Source organism: Scyliorhinus torazame, chromosome 1 (genome assembly GCF_047496885.1).
Source record: "Scyliorhinus torazame isolate Kashiwa2021f chromosome 1, sScyTor2.1, whole genome shotgun sequence".
Taxonomy (NCBI): Eukaryota; Metazoa; Chordata; class Chondrichthyes; order Carcharhiniformes; family Scyliorhinidae; genus Scyliorhinus; species Scyliorhinus torazame.
In genome coordinates, this window is record NC_092707.1 from 79788919 (window position 1) to 79808079 (window position 19161).

Genomic DNA, 19161 nt, shown 5'->3' on the forward strand with positions numbered 1-19161 from the left:
ACCATAATGGGAGTTATGTACAGGCCTCCTAACAGTGGTCAGGAACGGGGGTACAGAATGCACCACGAAATAGAAAGTGCATGTCAGAAAGGCAAGGTCACAGTGATCATGGGGGACTTCAATATGCAGGTGGACTGGGTAAATAATGCTGCCAGTGGACCCAAGGAAAGGGAATTCATTGAATGTTTACAGGAGGGCTTTTTGGAACAGCTTGTGATGGAGCCCACGAGGGAACAGGCCATTCTGGACTTAGTGTTATGTAATGAGCCAGACTTGATTAAAGATCTTAAAGTAAGGGAGCACTTAGGAGGCAGTGATCATAATATGGTCGAATTCAATCTCCAATTTGAAAGAAAGAAGGTAGAATCAGATGTAAAGGTGTTACAGTTAAATAAAGGTAACTACAGGGGCATGAGGGAGGAACTGACGAAAATCAACTGGGAGCAGAGCCTAGTGGGAAAGACAGTAGAACAGCAATGGCAGGAGTTTCTGGGAGTAATTGAGGACACAGTACAGATGTTCATCGCAAAGAAAAGAAAGGTTATCAGAGGGGGGATTAGGCAGCCATGGCTGACAAAGGAAGTTAGGGAATGCATCAAAGCAAAAGAGAAAGCCTATAATGTGGCAAAGAGTAGTGGGAAGTCAGAAGATTGGGAAGGCTACAACAACAAACAGAGGATAACAAAGAGAGAAATAAGGAAAGAGAGGATCAAATTTGAAGGTAGGCTCGCCAGTAACATTAGGAATGATAGTAAAAGTTTCTTTAAATACATTAAAAACAAATGGGAGGCAAAAGTTGACATTGGGCCGCTCCAAAATGACGCTGGTAATTTTGTGATGGGAGACAAGGAAATAGCTGAGGAACTGAATAAGTACTTTGCGTCAGTCTTCACAGTAGAAGACATGAGTAATATCCCAACAATTCCGGAGAGTCAGGGGGCAGAGTTGAATATGGTAGCCATCACAAAAGAGAAAGTGCTAGAGAAACTAAGAGGTCTAAAAATTGATAAATCCCCGGGCCCAGATGGGCTACATCCTAGAGTTCTAAAGGAGATAGCTGAAGAAATAGTGGAGGCATTAGTTATGATCTTGCAAAAGTCACTGGAGTCAGGGAAAGTCCCAGAGGATTGGAAAATCGCTGTTGGAACCCCTCTGTTCAAGAAGGAAAGAAGAAAAAAGATGGAAAATTATAGGCCAATTAGCCTAACCTCGGTTGTTGGCAAGATTCTAGAATCCATTGTTAACGATGAGATTTCTAAATTCTTGGAAGTGCAGGGTCGGATTAGGACAAGTCAGCATGGATTTAGTAAGGGGAGGTCGTGCCTGACAAACCTGTTAGAGTTCTTTGAAGAGATAACAAATAGGTTAGACCAAGGAGAGCCAATGGATGTTATCTATCTTGACTTCCAAAAGGCCTTTGATAAGGTGCCTCACGGGAGACTGCTGAGTAAAATAAGGGCCCATGGTATTCGAGGCAATGTACTAACATGGATTGACGATTGGCTGTCAGGCAGAAGGCAGAGAGTTGGGATAAAAGGTTCTTTTTCGGAATGGCAACCGGTGACGAGTGGTGTCCCGCAGGGTTCAGTGTTGGGGCCACAGCTGTTCTCTTTATATATTAACGAGCTAGATGACAGGACTGGGGGCATTCTGGCTAAGTTTGCCGATGATACAAAGATAGCTGGAGGGACAGGTAGTATTAAGTAGGTGGGAAGGCTGCAGAAAGATTTAGACAGTTTAGGAGGGTGGTCCAAGAAATGGCTGATGAAATTCAACGTGGGCAAGTGCGAGGTCTTGCACTTTGGAAAAAAGAATAGAGGCATGGACTATTTTCTAAACGGTGACAAAATTCATAATGCTGAAGTGCAAAGGGACTTGGGAGTCCTAGTCCAGGATTCTCTAAAGGTAAACTTGCAGGTTGAGTCCGTAATTAAGAAAGCAAATGCAATGTTGTCATTCATCTCAAGAGGCTTGGAATATAAAAGCAGGGATGTACTTCTGAAGCTTTATAAAGCATTAGTTAGGCCCCATTTAGAATACTGTGAGCAATTTTGGGCCCCACACCTCAGGAAGGACATACTGGCACTGGAGCGGGTCCAGCGGAGATTCACACGGATGATCCCAGGAATGGTAGGCCTAACATACGATGAACGTCTGAGGATCCTGGGGTTATATTCATTGGAGTTTAGGAGGTTGAGGGGAGATCTAATAGAAACTTACAAGATAATGAATGGCTTAGATAGGGTGGACGTAGGGAAGTTGTTTCCATTAGCAGGGGAGACTAGGACCCGGGGGCACAGCCTTAGAATAAAAGGGAGTCACTTTAGAACAGAGATGAGGAGAAATTTCTTCAGCCAGAGAGTGGTGGGTCTGTGGAATTCATTGCCACAGAGGGCGGTGGAGGCCGGGACGTTGAGTGTCTTTAAGACAGAAGTTGATAAATTCTTGATTTCTCGAGGAATTAAGGGCTATGGAGAGAGAGCGGGTAAATGGAGTTGAAATCAGCCATGATTGAATGGTGGAGTGGACTCGATGGGCCGAATGGCCTTACTTCCGCTCCTATGTCTTATGGTCTTATGGTCTTCAAGTGACTATTCAGTTTGTCTGCCATTTCTTTGTTTCCTATTATTACTTCTCCAGCCACGTTTTTCAGTGGTCCAAAGTTTATTTTTGCCTCTCTCTTACCTTTCATACATTGAAAGAAACTCTTCTTATCTTCTATTATATTACTAGCTAGTTTGCACTCATATTTCATCTTCTCTCCCCTTATTGCTTTTTTAGTTGTCCTCTGCTCGCTTTTAAATGATTCCCAATCCTCTGGTTTACTACTAATCCTTGCCACTTTGTATGCCTTTTCTTCTGCTTTTTTCTGTCCTTGACTTCCCAAGTCAACCATGGACGCCTTGTCCTTCCCTTAGCATGTTTCCTCCTCCTTGGGATGAATTTCTGCTGTGCCTCCTGAATAACCCCCAAAAACTCCTGCCATTGCTGTTCCACTGTCTTCCCTGCTGGTCTACTTTTCCAATCAACTCTGGCCAGCTCCTCCCTCATGTCTTTGTAGTTACCCTTATTTAATTGTAATACCATTACATCTGACTCCAGCTTCTCCCTCTCAATCTATCATATTGTGGTCACTGCTCCCAAAGGGTTCCTTCACCTTAAGATCCTTAATCAAGTCTGCCTCATTATACATTACCAAATCCAGAATCGCCTGTTCCCTAGTGGGCTCTACCACAAGCTGCTCCAAAAAACCATCTCTTAAACATTCCACAAATTCCTTTTCTTGGGATCCACTACCGAACAAATTTTCCCAGTTCACGTGCATATTGAAGTCGCCCATGATTATTGTAATATTGCCTTTTTTACCATGCTTTCTCTATCTCCTGATTTTCTGCCCCACATCCTAACTATTGCTAGGGGGCCTGTACATGTCCCATCAGGGTCTTTTTACCTTTGCGATTCCTCAACTCTACCCACAGAGCTTCTATGCCTTCTGTTCCTATATCGCTCCTTGTTATTGATTTAACTTCATTTCTTACTAACAATGCAACCCCGCCCCCTTTGCCCATCTGCCTGTCCTTTCGATAGGACACGTATCCTTTCACTGCATCCGGAACGGAGAATCCCGCCTGCCTGAAGGAAAGAAGGATCAAAGTCAGTTTGTCCTGTAGGACGGGCAGGAGTGAGCACCTGTCATAAAGGGCTCTTTAGATAAAAGCAAAATACTGTGGATGCTGGAATCTGAAACAAAAACAGAAAACACTCAGCAGGTCTGACAGCATCTATGGAGAGAAAAGGGAGTTAATGTTTTGAGTCTGGGTGACTCTTTGTCAAAGCTAGTGAGAAATGGAAATGTGGTCAGATTTATACTGTAGTGGGGGGAGGTGGGAGCAGTGGGGCTGGATAGGGGGGCAGCCATAGGCAGAGATAGACAAAGATGTCGAGGACAGAAGATAAAAAGAATGTAAATGGGCTGATTAAGGCTAAGAAGGCTGATGGTGTCAACATCTAAGAGATTAGAATGTGCGAATGGCAGAACAAAGGTGAGCAGTGTGTCAAAGGGCAACTAGGAACAGTTGGCCCAAGTGGGGTGTGGGGAGGGAAGGGGAACAATGGTGGGGGAAAAACAGATCAATGGAAGAAATGAAAATAAATTGATAGAAATAAAAATGGAGTAAAGGTGGGGGAGAGAGTCCACAGTCTGAAGTTGTTGAACTCAATGTTAAGTCCGGAAGGCTGTAACGTGCCTAATCGGAAGATGAGGTGCCGTTCCTCCAGTTTGCTCTGGGCTTCACTGGAACATTGCAGCAGGCCAAGGACAGACATGTGGACATGAGAGCAGGACGGTGAGATGAAATAGCAAGCGACAGGGTTCTGCTTGAGGACAGACCGGAGGTGTTCTGCAAAGCGGTCACCCCGTCTGCATTTAGTCTCCCCAATGTAGATATGTGGAGCAGCTTCATACCTAGGGCATACTAAGAGGAAAGATAGAACAATTGACTCCCATTTATTCACCTGCTTTCACAACTTCAGGACACCCCAGAGCGTTTTATACCCAATGAAGTACTTTTGAAGTGCTCTCGCTGTTTTAATGCAGGAAATATGATAGCCAATTGACACACAACCATCCCCCACAAACAATGAAATAAATGAAAAACAATGCAAATAATGAGGAGGAATTTCTTCAGTCAGAGGGTGGTGAATCTTTTGAATTTTCTAAGCCAAGAGAGCCAAGGAGACTCAATCATTGAGGATGGTGAATGTAGAGATCAATAGGCTTCCAGAGTACCAATGACACCAAGGGATAGTCCATGAAGATGATGTCAAGGTAGAAAATGAGCCATGGTCTAAGTAAATGGGGAAGTGGGCTTGAGGGGCTGAGTAACCAACTTTTGTGTCTATTTCCGATATTCCTAAATGTTCAGGCCATCTGCTTAAGGGGTTTAGTCAAGAGATCAATGTTTTTCAGTAGTCTAGGCTGTGCTGCTCATGATAAAATTGTGCCTTAGAATCTTTTGTGTCCAGTCAAAGTGCTAGGTGGAGCCTCAGGTTAACATCCCAGCTAAAGACTAGCTCCTCTGTCACTGCAGCAATCCTTCAGTGCTGTACAAGGGGGTGATCATAGGTTATGCGCCACAAAGGTTTGGAATAGAACTCAAACCTACAATTTTTTGAAAGAAAGCTATCACTGATCCACAGATAGTACCTGGCTCCAAAGTGAAAAAGCAGTCAGTAGAAAGGTGAAATGCTTTCCATTTGGTTAAGCTTGTTCTTAGGGAAGCAGCAAGAGCTGAGCGTGCAGTTACAATGAGAGGGTAGGGTGGTGCAGGATTCCGTTGTGATTGGGGAGGCATGGGTTTTGAGGGAGGGAAGTGTTTGGAGAGCATGGATGGGTGTGAGACGCGGATACCAGAAGCAGTGGCAAGGGATCAACATGAGAAAAAAGAGATTGGAGTTCATTACACTCCCCTTTATTGTTCAGGTTAGGACATTGAGCTCCTTCCAGCAATGCACCCCTATCTTGGAGATAAATGCTGCTGTTAATATTCTCAACTTGTTGCAGCATCTACCAGGGAACCTATAATGGTGAGGAGGGCATGTCTCAGGCCCCTCGCCTGCTCCATCCAGCACGTCACCATTGCACCTCTGAACCTGGGAGCCCCTGTAGGACTTGACTGGCACAGCAAATTTGAAGAAAAATACCAAATATTTTTCAAATCAAATACGTACTTCACATTTAAGTGGTGCAAACTTGCTTTACCAAGGCATTGAGCCTCCTGAAAATCCCATACTGCAAAGTGGTGATCAGGCAAATCAAATACTGCTAACCTGTGGACAGCTCACCAATGATTGGAGTGATATTCAACCATCAAAATGGTCCCGGCTTGGAGCTACTGACCAGCAGGTCTGTGACCCAATTGTCCCCCAATCCATCAGTTCGATTTTCACCACACGGAAATCAAACTCCCTGTAACCATGTCCTTTGCAGTGGCCTCTGCTTTCGAAGTGCCTGAGCAATATTTTGAGTAATACATGATGAAAAATGTGTGTTTCTCATGTTATAATTGACAGCAGTTACAAGATGATCGGCTGAGTTTAGCCTCGCAACACAATGCCAGCAGCAAGAAAACATTAAGCTCCAAGTGCAAACAAGAGAGCTTTCATTGTGCAGGATTCAGGCTCTAGACAGGATGCAACAGTGAGGGAATAAGGTTGGCTGTCAAATCTAAAGGAATGCCTTTGAACAAAGGAGATAGCCTTTGCCGCTTATTCCTGCAGCCAGTTTATTTGGCCTGAAATGTTTTGGGTTGCTTGTCAATGCAGCTGTGGGCCATTGTGTCGGGCACACGCGAGGCTTGCTCTCGGGAACCTGCAGTCTTTTGTTATGCAGATGCAGAAGGCAGCAGGCTTTGCTTTTTGTCAGGAGGAAAGCGAGAAGGAGAGAGAGAGAAGGGGAAGAGACGTCGTACTCAGCTGACCAACCCCGCTGCAACGTCACCCTGTAAATGAGACAAAACAAGAGAACAGCTTAGATGCTGAATGCACTCTGCTGCTGTTTTTGTGTTCTCAACAACCTCATTGCCCATTCCTGACAGCAGGTGCTTAGCTGTGACTGCGAAGCCCCAGACAGCGGAGCAATGGCTCTTGTGTTGCAAGCCCATTGGTGATTACCTGGTAAAGCAGCTTTCCCTTTGATTATAAACTCGCTTGATCCCCTTTTGTAGTCGCTGCTGTGCATCGACATCGCATCTGACTGAACCGACTCAAGGAAGACAGAGTGGGACACTCCTGCGCTGAGGGCAAACTGCGACAGGATCGGTGGAACAGTTCAGTAGCTGGACAGCTCCCTGTCCTCGGCTGCTTGAGAGTGTGTGTGTGTGCCAGCTGGTGTGTGTGTGTGTGTGTTTGCCTGCATGTTTGTGTGTGAACGAGAGAGCTCCACACCAAAGCTCTCTGGTCTCTCCCCACTGCACATCCTCGGAAAGAGCAGCTCGCCGATCATGGCCAGCGTGCAGCAAGGCGAGAAACAGCTCTTCGAAAAGTTCTGGAAGGGAACCTTCAAGGCGGTGGCCACCCCCCGCCCAGAGAGCATCATCGTCGCCAGCATCACAGCCCGCAAGACTCTGAACAAGTAAGTGAGCATTTTCCCGGTTTTGAAATGAGAGGTCAGAACGTTGTAGGCCATGAATGCATTGGCAGGCTCTTGTAGATTTAATTGACCATCTGCTTTACTTAGCACCGAAGCTGCCCATTCACTCTGTCTATTGGAAATGCCTGTTGTTATCCTGATAAGCCCAGTTTCGCTGTCCATTGTACAGCTTGCGCGAAAGCTCAGACAAGACGAGCAATGACACTCGGGGAGTAACGATGAACATTATTAGCGAAGTCAGAGTGCAAGCTATCATCCTTATCGATAAGAACAAAGGATATGTTTTTAAAAGGGCAAGAATGCTTCACTCCTTCAATGGAAGAGGTGATATTTTTAGGAGAATAAAGTTAATCATTTATACTTCCCAGGCTGACGTATTTTTAATCTGGAAAAGCTTTATTAGTGCCTGAGGTCTTTGGGTTAAGTCAGAGCTTTATTGACAGTCACAGTGGGTCAGATTGTTTATTCTTTGAAGGATAAGCTGGAGTTTTAACAGATATTTGAGTGAAATGAAAGAATAGAAAGTATGACAACAACATGTGACAAGTGTTATTCATAAACTGAATTTCATCAAAATGTTTGAGGGTTGAATGTCTTTCCGAATGGTTAAAAAAAAGAAACTACATTTCAGTGAGTTATATATATATTCATGGCTGTTCATGTATTGCAATCGAAACCAATTAGACAACGGAAAAGTGGTGTTCCTGCATGAACTGGGATTCATCTGTGTGTTCAAACTATTGTATTGTACCAGGCTAACCAGCTGCGATGTACCAAGCTGTTTACAACCTGTCTCCAGTGACAACAACATATAACCATACATTTCAAATCAAACATGACACAGTGCGAACTAATAGCAGGCACAGTCCAACGCACATCTTTTGAAGAAAAATGGGAAAGGTATATTAAATAAAAATGACTAGGAAGGAACACAATTTGCTTCTGCTTTCACTCCAGCTGATATTGCACTATTAGCTGAGTGTATAAGACAGCCCTTATCACTGGCTGCTGTTATTTCCTTTCACTAAAACTGCACTAAGGGGTACAGAAAAAACTTAGTGTAATACTGTTATAAAAGTACCGCTCCACACGTTCACTTGGTCCATTGTTTGGACTGGGTTTATAGGAAAGATTCGGCTGATGAAACAGTCTCTAATGATTCAGTTTGAGATGACCAGCAAGAAGTACTCATTAGAAAAAATGATTACGGGTGCAAATGGGTCGGTGTTCAAATTGTTGAAGCAGGCTTAAAGTATACACAGAAATCTTTAACTTAAAGGGAAATATAGGCACCTGGCTCTGTGTATCTCTAGATTAATATTCCTAATTAATATATCGAATGGCTACCTCGTGGAATCTTTCTGAATATATTCAGTACTCGCAGAATTAAAGCAGAGTAAATAGTCAATTCCAATAAGGACGTGAATGCTGTATGTTGATCTTTCTTTTGTAGCACTGTGCAATCAATACATTAGTCTGTGTGTATGTGTGTGTGCTCCTGCTCGTTGTGTTGCTATGTCACTGGAAGTTCATTTGAATCTGCCTGCAGACTCCCCGGAGCATGCAGTTTGGCAATTATTGCTGGCTGTCCGACTCCCCACTTATATATCTGACTTAACAGCGACACTGTATTCAGCACTGCTACAGCTGTCGGGTCTCTTCTGCCATTGTATCCACAAGCTGTTTGCTACCAGCCAGGGTTCATTAAAAATTCAGCTGATTTTGTGAGGGGAGGCCTGGGCATACAGCAGATGGCTTGCAGGCTGATACTAAGCCTGGCTTTTCTCCCCGTTCTCAACAGATGCTGTGTAACTTTGATTTTCAGGAAGACCGAGCTGTAGATAGTTTAACGGAAACTTGAGCAAAAGTTTTAATTTAAATGTACCTTGTCTGTTGTGGGGGTGGAGTGTGTGTGTGTGTGTGGGGGGGGGGGGGGGGGGGGGGGTGGTCGCTGAGGGGGTTGGTGAGCAGACAGTAGTTGACATTATGGATTTGTAGAGATAAAATGAAAGGGAATTATCATTAGCTTTCCTATTGTAGGAACACAATGTTCTCACGCATGCAGTGTACACTGTGTAATTGATGGATTTTGAAATTGTGTTCCTTATTGAAATCTGCACATTTATTACTTTCTTAACGGATGCCAAGTTGGTAGTATTTGGCACTTTGCTGAGACGTCCATGAACAGCTCTTATTTGTAACATCCTCATTCCCGCTACACTGTGACTAAGAAATGACAGATAGGACATACTGTTTTTGTGAGATACTGTATTACGTGCCATTGTTTGGCAAAGACAACATGGCAATGCTCGGGAATACAATAAAGAAGCTGATCCAATTTCTGGGCTACGGATTAAGTGCCGCCGCAATCTTAGATCTGAAGTAGGGACAGATGGGTTATTTAGGCTGGCCCTGCCCCCTGTAGATTTAACTTGAGGTGTGAACTGGTGGCATCCTTCTGACCACTGGATTTTGCACTGACACTGCAGTATAATGGGTTCTGAGGGTGAATACCGCACACCATCCTTAGCAAGGCTGTGCCAATGAAGGCTATCTTGTGGCGTGGTAACCCAATGTCAATGTGCAGCCTGCCCGTCCTGCCCGAACCGGACCCAGAAACCGACTTCAAACCCGTGCTAAATTGAGTCAATCTCACTTCGCTCCACATAATTGTGTCTGAGAAGGTGCCAATGGCTACTGGCACACAAGAAGATAGCGTATGTATCCAAAGGTTTTGACTCACCTGCTATTTCACAAGCCCGATTCCTTTAAACGGATTGACATGTCTGTTAAATTAACGAGAAGAACAATTCCAAACAAGTCTAGCCAGCACCTCACTCGCCACCATCTCACAGCACAATTGTACAATCCAACTTTTATTTAGGGGTGAACATTATTTCCTGATGCTCCTGTCTGATACAGCATCTGACAGTCTCAAAAACACGAAACTGACCTTGCACACATCAATCTGATTGGAAGCATAATGCTGCCATCCCCTTAAAGACATGTATCTGTATTTCACAATTAAATGTGAAGATGGCTGGCACTGTAATCTCACCAGAATCAATTGCAATGCAGACTGCAGCAGAGTTTGCATTTAAAGGATGTCCTATCTGACCACCTTTTCGTTTTTATTACATTTTCCAGGCACCACATAGTTCAAACAGAAGATGAGAAGTTGTTAGTTATTTGACAACCTACTTCTGCCATTGTCCATGACTCACACAGAATCTCTTCACCTGTCAGTTACCAGGCCAGCTGCCTTTGCACACATCAATGCAGTGTCACCTCATCCTGTCACCTCGAAATAATACTCATGTGTTCAGATACTGGTGAAACTAACAATACTCAACCCAAAGTACAGCATCATAATAGAACATAGAACATTACAGCGCAGTACAGGCCCTTCTGCCCTCGATGTTGCGCCGACCTGTGAAACCACTCTAAAGCCCATCTACACTATTCCCTTATCATCCATCTGTCTATCCAATGACCATTCGAATGCCCTTAGTGTTGGCGAGTCCACTACTGTTGCAGGCAGGACATTCCACGCCCTTACTACTCTCTGAGTAAAGAACCTACCGCTGACATCTGTCTGATATCTATCTCCCCTCAATTTAAAGCTATGTCCCCTCGTGCTAGACACCACCATCCGAGGAAGAAGGCTCTCACTGTTCACCCTATCCAATCCTCTGATCATCTTGTATGCCTCAATTAAGTCACCTCTTAACCTTCTTCTCTCAAATGAAAACAGCCTCAATCCCTCAGCCTTTCCTCATAAGATCTTCCCTCCATACCAGGCAACATTCTGGTAAATCTCCTCTGCACCCTTCCCAATGCTTCCACATCCTTCCTATCATGCGGCGACCAGAATTGCACGCAATACTCCAAATGTGGCCGCACCAGAGTTTTGTACAGCTGCAACATGACCTCATGGCTCCGAAACTCAATCCCTCTACCAATAAAAGCTAAGATGTGGAGATGCCGGCGTTGGACTGGGGTGAGCACAGTACAAAGTCTTACAACAACAGGTTAAAGTCCAACAGGTTTGTTTCGATGTCACTAGCTTTCGGAGCGCTGCTCCTTCCTCAGGTGAATGAAGAGGTATGTTCCAGAAACATATATATAGACAAATTCAAAGATGCCAAACAATGCTTGGAATGCGACCATTAGCAGGTGATTAAATCTTTACAGATCCAGAGATGGGGTAACCCCAGGTTAAAGAGGTATGAATTGTGTCAAACCAGGACAGTTGGTAGGATTTCACAGGCCAGATGGTGGGGGGTGAACGTAATGCGACATGAATCCCAGGTCCCGGTTGAGGCCGAACTCATGTGTGCGGAACTTGGCTATAAGTTTCTGCTCGGCGATTCTGCGTTGTCGCGCGTCCTGAAGGCTGCCTTGGAGAACGCTTACCCGGAGATCAGAGGCTGAATGCCCTTGACTGCTGAAGTGTTCCCCGACTGGAAGGGAACATTGTCGCGCGATGTCCGTTCATTCGTTGTCGCAGCATCTGCATGGTCTCGCCAATGTACCACGCTTCGGGATATCCTTTCCTGCAGCGTATGAGGTAGACAACATTGGCCGAGTCGCATGAGTATGTACCGCGTACCTGGTGGGTGGTGCTCTCACGTGTAATAGTGGCAGGGTTGTGTGGTGTCGTGGTCACTGTTCTGAAGACTGCGTAGTTTGCTGCAAACAATGGTTTGTTTGAGGTTGCTCGGTTGTTTGAAGGCAAGTAGTGGGGGTGTGGGGATGACCTTGGCAAAATGTTCATCGTCATCAATGACGTGTTGAAGGCTGTGAAGAAGATGACGTAGTTTATCCGCTCCGGGGAAGTACTGGACGACAAAGGGTATTCTGTCGGTTGTATCCCATGTTTGTCTTCTGAGGAGGTCGGTGCGGTTTTTCGCTGTGGCGCGTTGGAACTGTCGATCGATGTCGATCAATAAAAGCTAACACACCGTACGCCTTCTTAACAACCCTCTCAACCTGGGTGGCAACTTTCAGGGGTCTATGTACATGGACACCGAGATCTCTCTGCTCATCCACACTGCCAAGAATCTTACCATTAGCCCAGTACTCTGTCTTCCTGTTATTCCTTCCAAAATGAATCACCTCACACTTTTCTGCATTAAACTCCATTTGCCACCTCTCAGCCCAGTGCTGCAGCTTATCTATGTCCCTCTGTAACTTGTAACATCCTTCCCCACTGTCCACAACTCCACCGACTTTAGTGTCATCTGCAAATTTACTCACCCACCCTTCTACGCCCTCCTCCAGGTCATTTATAAAAATGACAAACAGTAATGGCCCCAAAACAGATCCTTGTGGTACACCACTAGTAACTGGACTCCAGTCTGAACATTTCCCATCAACCACCACCCTTTGTCTTCTTCCAGCTAGCCAATTTCTGATCCAAACTGCTAAATCACCCTGAATCCCATGCCTCCATATTTTCTGCAGTAGCCTACCGTGGGGAACCTTATCAAACGCTTTACTGAAACCCATATACACCACATCAACTGCTTTACCCTCATCCACCTGTTTGGTCACCTTCTCAAAGAACTCAATAAGGTTTGTGAGGCACGACCTACCCTTCACAAAACCGTGTTGACTATATCTAATCAAATTATTCCTTTCCAGATGATTATATATCCTATCTCTTATAAACCTTTCCAAGATTTTGCCCACAACAGAAGTAAGGCTCACTGGTCTATAGTTACTGGGGTTGTCTCTACTTCCCTTCTTGAACAAGGGGACAACATTTGCTATCCTCCAGTCTTCTGGCACTATTCCTGTCGACAAAGATGACTTAAAGATCAAAGCCAAAGGCTCAGCAATCTCCTCCCTAGCTTCCCAGAGAATCCTAGGATAAATCCCATCCGGCCCAGGGGACTTATCTATTTTCACACTTTCCAGAATTGCTAACACCTCCTCCTTATGAACCTTAAGCCCTTCTAGTCTAGTAGCCTGAATCTCAGTATTCTCCTCAACAACATTGTCTTTTTCCTGTGTGAATACTGACAAAAAATATTCATTTAGCACCTCTCCTATCTCCTCGGACTCCAAGCGCAACTTCCCACTACTGTCCTTGACTGGCCCTACTCTTACCCTAGTCATTTGTTTATTCCTGACATATCTATAGAAAGCTTTAGGGTTACCCTTGATCCTACCTGCCAAAGACTTCTCATGTCCCCTCCTGGCTCTTCTTAGCTCTCTCTTTAGGTCCTTCCTAGCTAACTTGTAACTCTCGAGCGCCCTAACTGAACCTTCATGTCTCATCTTTACATAAGCCTCCTTCTTCCTCTTGACAAGTGTTTCGACTGCTTTAGAAAACCACGGTTCCCTTGCTCGACCACTTCCTCCCTGCCTGACAGGTACATACTTATCAAGGACACGCAGTAGCTGTTCCTTGAACAAGCTCCACATTTCCATTGTGCCCATTCCCTGCAGGTTTCCTCTCCATCCGATGCATCCTAAGTCTTGCCTTATCGCATTATAATTGCCTTTCCCCCAGATATAACTCTTGCTCTGCGGTATATACCTATCCCTTTCCATCACTAAAGTAAACGTAATCGAATTGTGGTCACTATCACCAAAGTGCTCACCTACCTCCAAATCTAACACCTGTCCTGGTTCATTTCCCAGTACCAAATCCAATATGGCCTCGCCTCTCGTTGCCCTATCTACATACTGTGTCAGGAAACCCTCCATGGTGGCACACAAAATCAGTTGCAAATAATTTTCATGGGCTGTGAAATGTTCAAAATTATTTATAATTTGGATGTAGCTACCAATGAGGTATTTACCGTATCACATAGACAGCTGAAATCTTTGGACGAGATCTTCCGGCTGTTCATGCCGGCGTGATCTTCCCGTCCTGCCGACGGCGCACCCCTGCCATGAGTTTCACAGCAGCATGAGGTGGACTTAATGGGAATATCCCATTGACAACGACGCTGGCCAACGCCGAGCCACCGCCTGCCTCCGGGAAACAGGTTGTGGGGAGGCCAGAGGTTCTCGTCCTACATTTCTGTAAACATCTGTATACATTGTCTCTATTTTCCACCATTCCAACTTATTTCTGGAACTGTTTGCAGCCCTCCTTTCGGATACATACCTCCCCTTATGTATTTTGCGGACTTCGCAGGTAATTAGACTCAAAATGCTGGGGCTTCACCAGGGTATTTCTAGCAGTCCTCCACGCAGCTGCTAGATTCATATTATGTTGCTCAGAAGCTGACTTCAGTGCACTTGTAAATACGACTCTCCAGATGTGCATTCACACACCAATTAGTTCCTCTTTCTTCATGAATAATATAACACCTCCCACTCTCCTGGCTCGTTCAAAACAACTTCTTCAACTTCTGTTCATTTCCTCAACTCTTTTCCCAAAATATTGTCCCACATTTTCCCTCACCTTTCTTTGTAAAGCACCTTGTGACATTGCGCCATGTTAAGTTGTTGCAATCATTGGTCAATGGAATCAGCAACAAGTATTCCATAAGACCATAAGACACAGGAGCAGAATTAGGCTACTCGGCCCATCGAGTCTGCTCCGCCATTCAATCATGGTGATATTTTCTCATCCCAATTCTGCCTTCTCCCCATAACACCTGATCCCCTTATTGATCAAAAATCTATCTATCTCTGTCTTAAAGACATTCAGTGATTTGGCCTCCACAGCCTTCTGCGGCAAACAATTCCACAGATTCACCACCCTCTAACTGAAGAAATTCCTCCTCACTCTGTTTTAATGGATCGTCCCTTTAGTCTGAGATTGTGTCCTCTGGTTCTAGTTTTTCCCACAAGTGGAAACATCCTCTCCACGTCCACTCTATCCAGGCCTTGCAGTATCTTGTAAGTTTCAATAAGATCCCCTCTCATCCTTCTAAACTCCAATGAGTACAGACCCAGAGTCCTCAACCATTCCTCATACAACAAGCTCTTTATTCCAGGGATCATTCTTATGAACCTCAATTATTATTTGTTTATTCAATTATTACCACCATTGATTAATACTTTCCTTTCCTCTCGACGAGTTGATGTTACCCTCAACTTAGAGGGTAACAAAAAGAAAAGAATGACGTGCATTTATATAGCACCTTTCTAAAACCTCAAAATGCCTCATTAAGTATTATTGAAGTGCAGATATTGCTTCAAAATCAGATGTGCAGCAACCAATTTGTCTCTCAAACAGCAATGGATTGAAGACCACATCATGTGCTTTTTTAGTAGTTTTAGTTGAGGGAAAACTATTGACCCAGAAACTGAGGAGAGAACCCCACTCTCCTTTGAAATGGTATCATAATATATTTTATATCCAGCTTGGAGGACTGAGATAACTTTGTTGTATGTCCCTTTTGAAAGATGGCACCTCAGAGTGTACACTAATCCCTCTGCACTGCAGTAGTTGTGAGGCAAAGTATTGCCACGCCTGGTGAATATCCTCTTCACCTTCTCCAAAGCATCCACATCCTTTTGGTAATGTGACGACCAGAACTGTACGCAGTATTCCAAATGTGGCCGAACCAAAGTCTTATACAACTGTAACATGATCTGCCAACTCTTGTACTCAATACCCCTTCCGATGAAGGAATGCATGCCGTATGCCTTCTTGACCACTCTATCGACCTGCGCAGCCACCTTCAGGGTATAATGGACCTGAACACCCAGATCTCTTTGTACATCAATTTTCCCCAGGGCTTTTTCATTTACCATTTAGTTTGCTCTTGAATTGGATCTTCCAAAATGCATCACCTTGCATTTCCCCGGATTGAACTCCATCTGCCATTTCTCCGCCCAACTCTCCAATCTATCTATATTCTGCTGTATTCTCGGACAGTCCCCTTCACTATCTGCTACTCCACCAATCTAGTGTCATCTGCAAACTTGCTAATCAGACCACCTATACCTTCGTCCAGATCATTTATGTATATCACAAACAACAATGGTCCCAGCACGGATCCCTGTGGAACATCACTGGTCACAGTTCTCCATTTTGAGAAACTCCCTTCCACTATTACTCTCTGCCTCCTGTTGCCCAGCCAGTTCTTTATCCATTTAGCTAGTACACCCTGGACCCCATGAGACTTCACTTTCTCCATCAGCCTACCATGGGGAACCTTATCAAATGCCTCACTGAAGTCCATGTATATGACATCTACAGCCCTTCCCTCATCAATCAACTTTGTCACTTCCTCAAAGAATTCTATTAGGTTGGTAAGACATGACCTTCCCTGCACAAAACCATGTTGATTATCACTGATAAGCCCATTTTCTTCCAAATGGGATTAGATCCTATCCCTCAGTATCTTCTCCAGCGGCTTCCCTACCACTGACATCAGGCTCACCGGTCTATAATTACCTGGATTATCCCTGCTACCCTTCTTAAACAAGGGGACAACATTACCAATTCTCCAGTCCTCCGGTACCTCACCCGTGTTCAAGGATGCTGCAAAGATATCTGTTAAGGCCCCAGCTATTTCCTCTCTCACTTCCCTCAGTAACCTGGGATAGATCCCATCCTGACCTAGGGACTTGTCCACTTTAATGCCTTTTAGAATACCCAACACATCCTCCCTTCTTATGCCGACTTGACCTTGAGTAATCAAACGTCTATCCCTAACCTCAACATCCATCATCCCTCTCCTCGATGAATACTGATGCAAAGTACTCGCTAAGAATCTCACCCATTTTCTCTGACTCCACGCATAACATTCCTCCTTTGTCCTTGAGTGAGCCAACCCTTTCTCTAGTTACCCACTTGCTCCTTATATATGAATAAAAGGCTTTGGGATTTTCCTTAACCCTGTTTGCTAAAGATATTTCATGATTCCTTTTAGCCCTCTTGATTCCTCGTTTCAGATTGGTCCTACATTCCCGATATTCTTCCAAAGCTTCGTCTGTCTTCAGTCGCCTGGACCTTATGTTTGCTTCCTTTTTCCTCTTAGCTAGTCTCACAATTTCACTTGTCATCCATGGTTTCCTAATCTTGCCATTTCTATCCCTCATTTTCACAGGGACATATCTGTCCTGCACTCTAATCACCCTCTCTTTAAAAGCCTCCCACATATCAAATATGGAATTACCTTCAAACAGCTGCTCCCAATCCACATTTCCCAGCTCCTGCCGAATTTTGGTACAGTTGGCCTTCCCCCAATTTAGCACTCTTCCTTTAGGACCACTCTCGTCTTTGTCCATGAGTATTCTAAAACTTATGGAATTGTGATCACTATTCCCAAAGTAATCCCCGACTGAAACTTCAACCACCTGGCCAGGCTCATTCCCCAACACCAGGTCCAGTATGGCCCCTTCCCGAGTTGGACTATTTACATACTGCTCTAGAAAACCCTCCTGGATGCTCCTTACAAATTCTGCACCATCGAGATCTCTGACACTAAATGTATCCCAGTCAATGTTGGGAAAATTAAAATCTCCTATTACCATCACCTTGTTACTCCGACATCTTTCCATAATCTGTTTACATATTTGTACCTCTATCTCACGCTCGCTGTTGGGAGGTCTGTAGTACAGCCCCAACAATGTTACCGCACCCTTCCTATTTCTGAGCTCTGCCCATATCGCCTCACTGCTCGAGTCCTCCATAGTGCCCTCCTCCAGCACAGCTGTGATGTCATCTCTGGCCAGTAATGCAATTCCTCCACCCCTTTTACCTCCCTCTCTATCCTGCCTGAAGCATCGATATCCTGGGATATTTAGTTGCCAATCATGCCCTTCCCTCAACCAAGTCTCAGTAATAGCAATAACATCATACTCCCAGGTACTAATCCAAGCCCTAAGTTCATCTGCCTTACCTACTACACTTCTTGCATTAAGACAAATGCACCTCAGACCACCAGTCCCTTTGCGTTCATCATCTGCTCCCTGCCCACTCTTCCACTTAGTCACGCTGACTTCACGCTCTCGTTCCTTACAGATTTCAGTTACTACCTCCTTACTGTCCACTAACCTTCTCATTTGGTTCCCATCCCCCTGCCACATTAGTTTAAACCCTCCGCAACAGCGTTAGCAAAAGCACCCCCAAGGACATTGGTTCCAGCCCGGCCCAGGTGTAGACCATCCAATTTGTAGTAGTCCCACCTCCCCTAGAACCGGTCCCAATGTCGCAAACATCTGAACCCCTCCCTCCTGCACCATCTCTCAAGCCACGCATTCATCCTGCCTATTCTTTCATTTCTACTCTGACTACCACGTGGCACTGGTAGCAACCCTGAGATTACTACCTCTGAGGTCCGACTTTTTAACTTGGCTCCGAACTCCCTAAATTCTGCTTGGAGGACCTCATCCCGTTTTTTTACCTATATCATTGGTGCCTATATACACCACGACAACTGGCTGTTCACCCTCCCCCTTCAGAATGTTCTGCAGCCTATCTGAGACATCCCTGACCCGTGGCACCTGGGAGGCAACATACCATTCGGGAGTCTCGTTTTCGACCACAGAACCGCCTATCTACTCCCTTTACAATTGAATCCCCTATGACTATAGCCCTTCTACTCTTTTTCCCGCCCTTCTGTACAGCAGAGCCAGCCACGGTGCCATGAACCTGGCTACTGCTGCCTTCCCCTGGTGAGCCATCTCCCCCAACAGTATCCAAAACGGTATACCTGTTTTGGAGGGATATGACTGCAGGGGACACCTGCAATGCCTTCCTGCTTTTTCTCTGCCTTTTGGTCACCCATTCCCTTTCTCCCTCAGCAATCCTAATCTGTGGTGTGACCATTTCGCTAAACGTGCTATCCACGACCTCCTCAGCATCGCGGATGCTCCAAAGTGAGTCCATCCACAGCTCCAGAGCCGTCATGCGGTTAATGTAGGTTAACTACAAGGGTTAATGTCGTGTCGAGAGTAGCCACTAGAGGGAACTACAGACACAACTATATAAGGCAGTGATGCTGGAACTTAGGGGAGGAGTGTATGCAGGAGATAGCGATTGAAAGTCATAAGGGCAGATAGTGTGAGTAAGGTTAGATTATAGTTTATAT

The 19161-nt window shown here is 45.0% G+C and overlaps 1 protein-coding gene across 2 annotated transcripts in view; it reads left to right on the plus strand.

Annotated features, from left to right (window-relative positions):
- Positions 1-6146: 6146 nt before the first annotated feature.
- srrm4 (serine/arginine repetitive matrix 4) overlaps positions 6147-19161 on the plus strand; it is a 668971-nt gene continuing 655956 nt past the window's right edge. The window contains exon 1 of one of the 2 annotated variants that reach the window (XM_072497014.1): positions 6147-7132. In XM_072497014.1, the coding sequence (XP_072353115.1) occupies positions 6915-7132 (218 nt within the window). In that variant the 5' untranslated portion in view covers positions 6147-6914. The remainder of the gene's footprint in view (positions 7133-19161) is intronic. The other variant, XM_072497020.1, reaches the window with a different exon arrangement.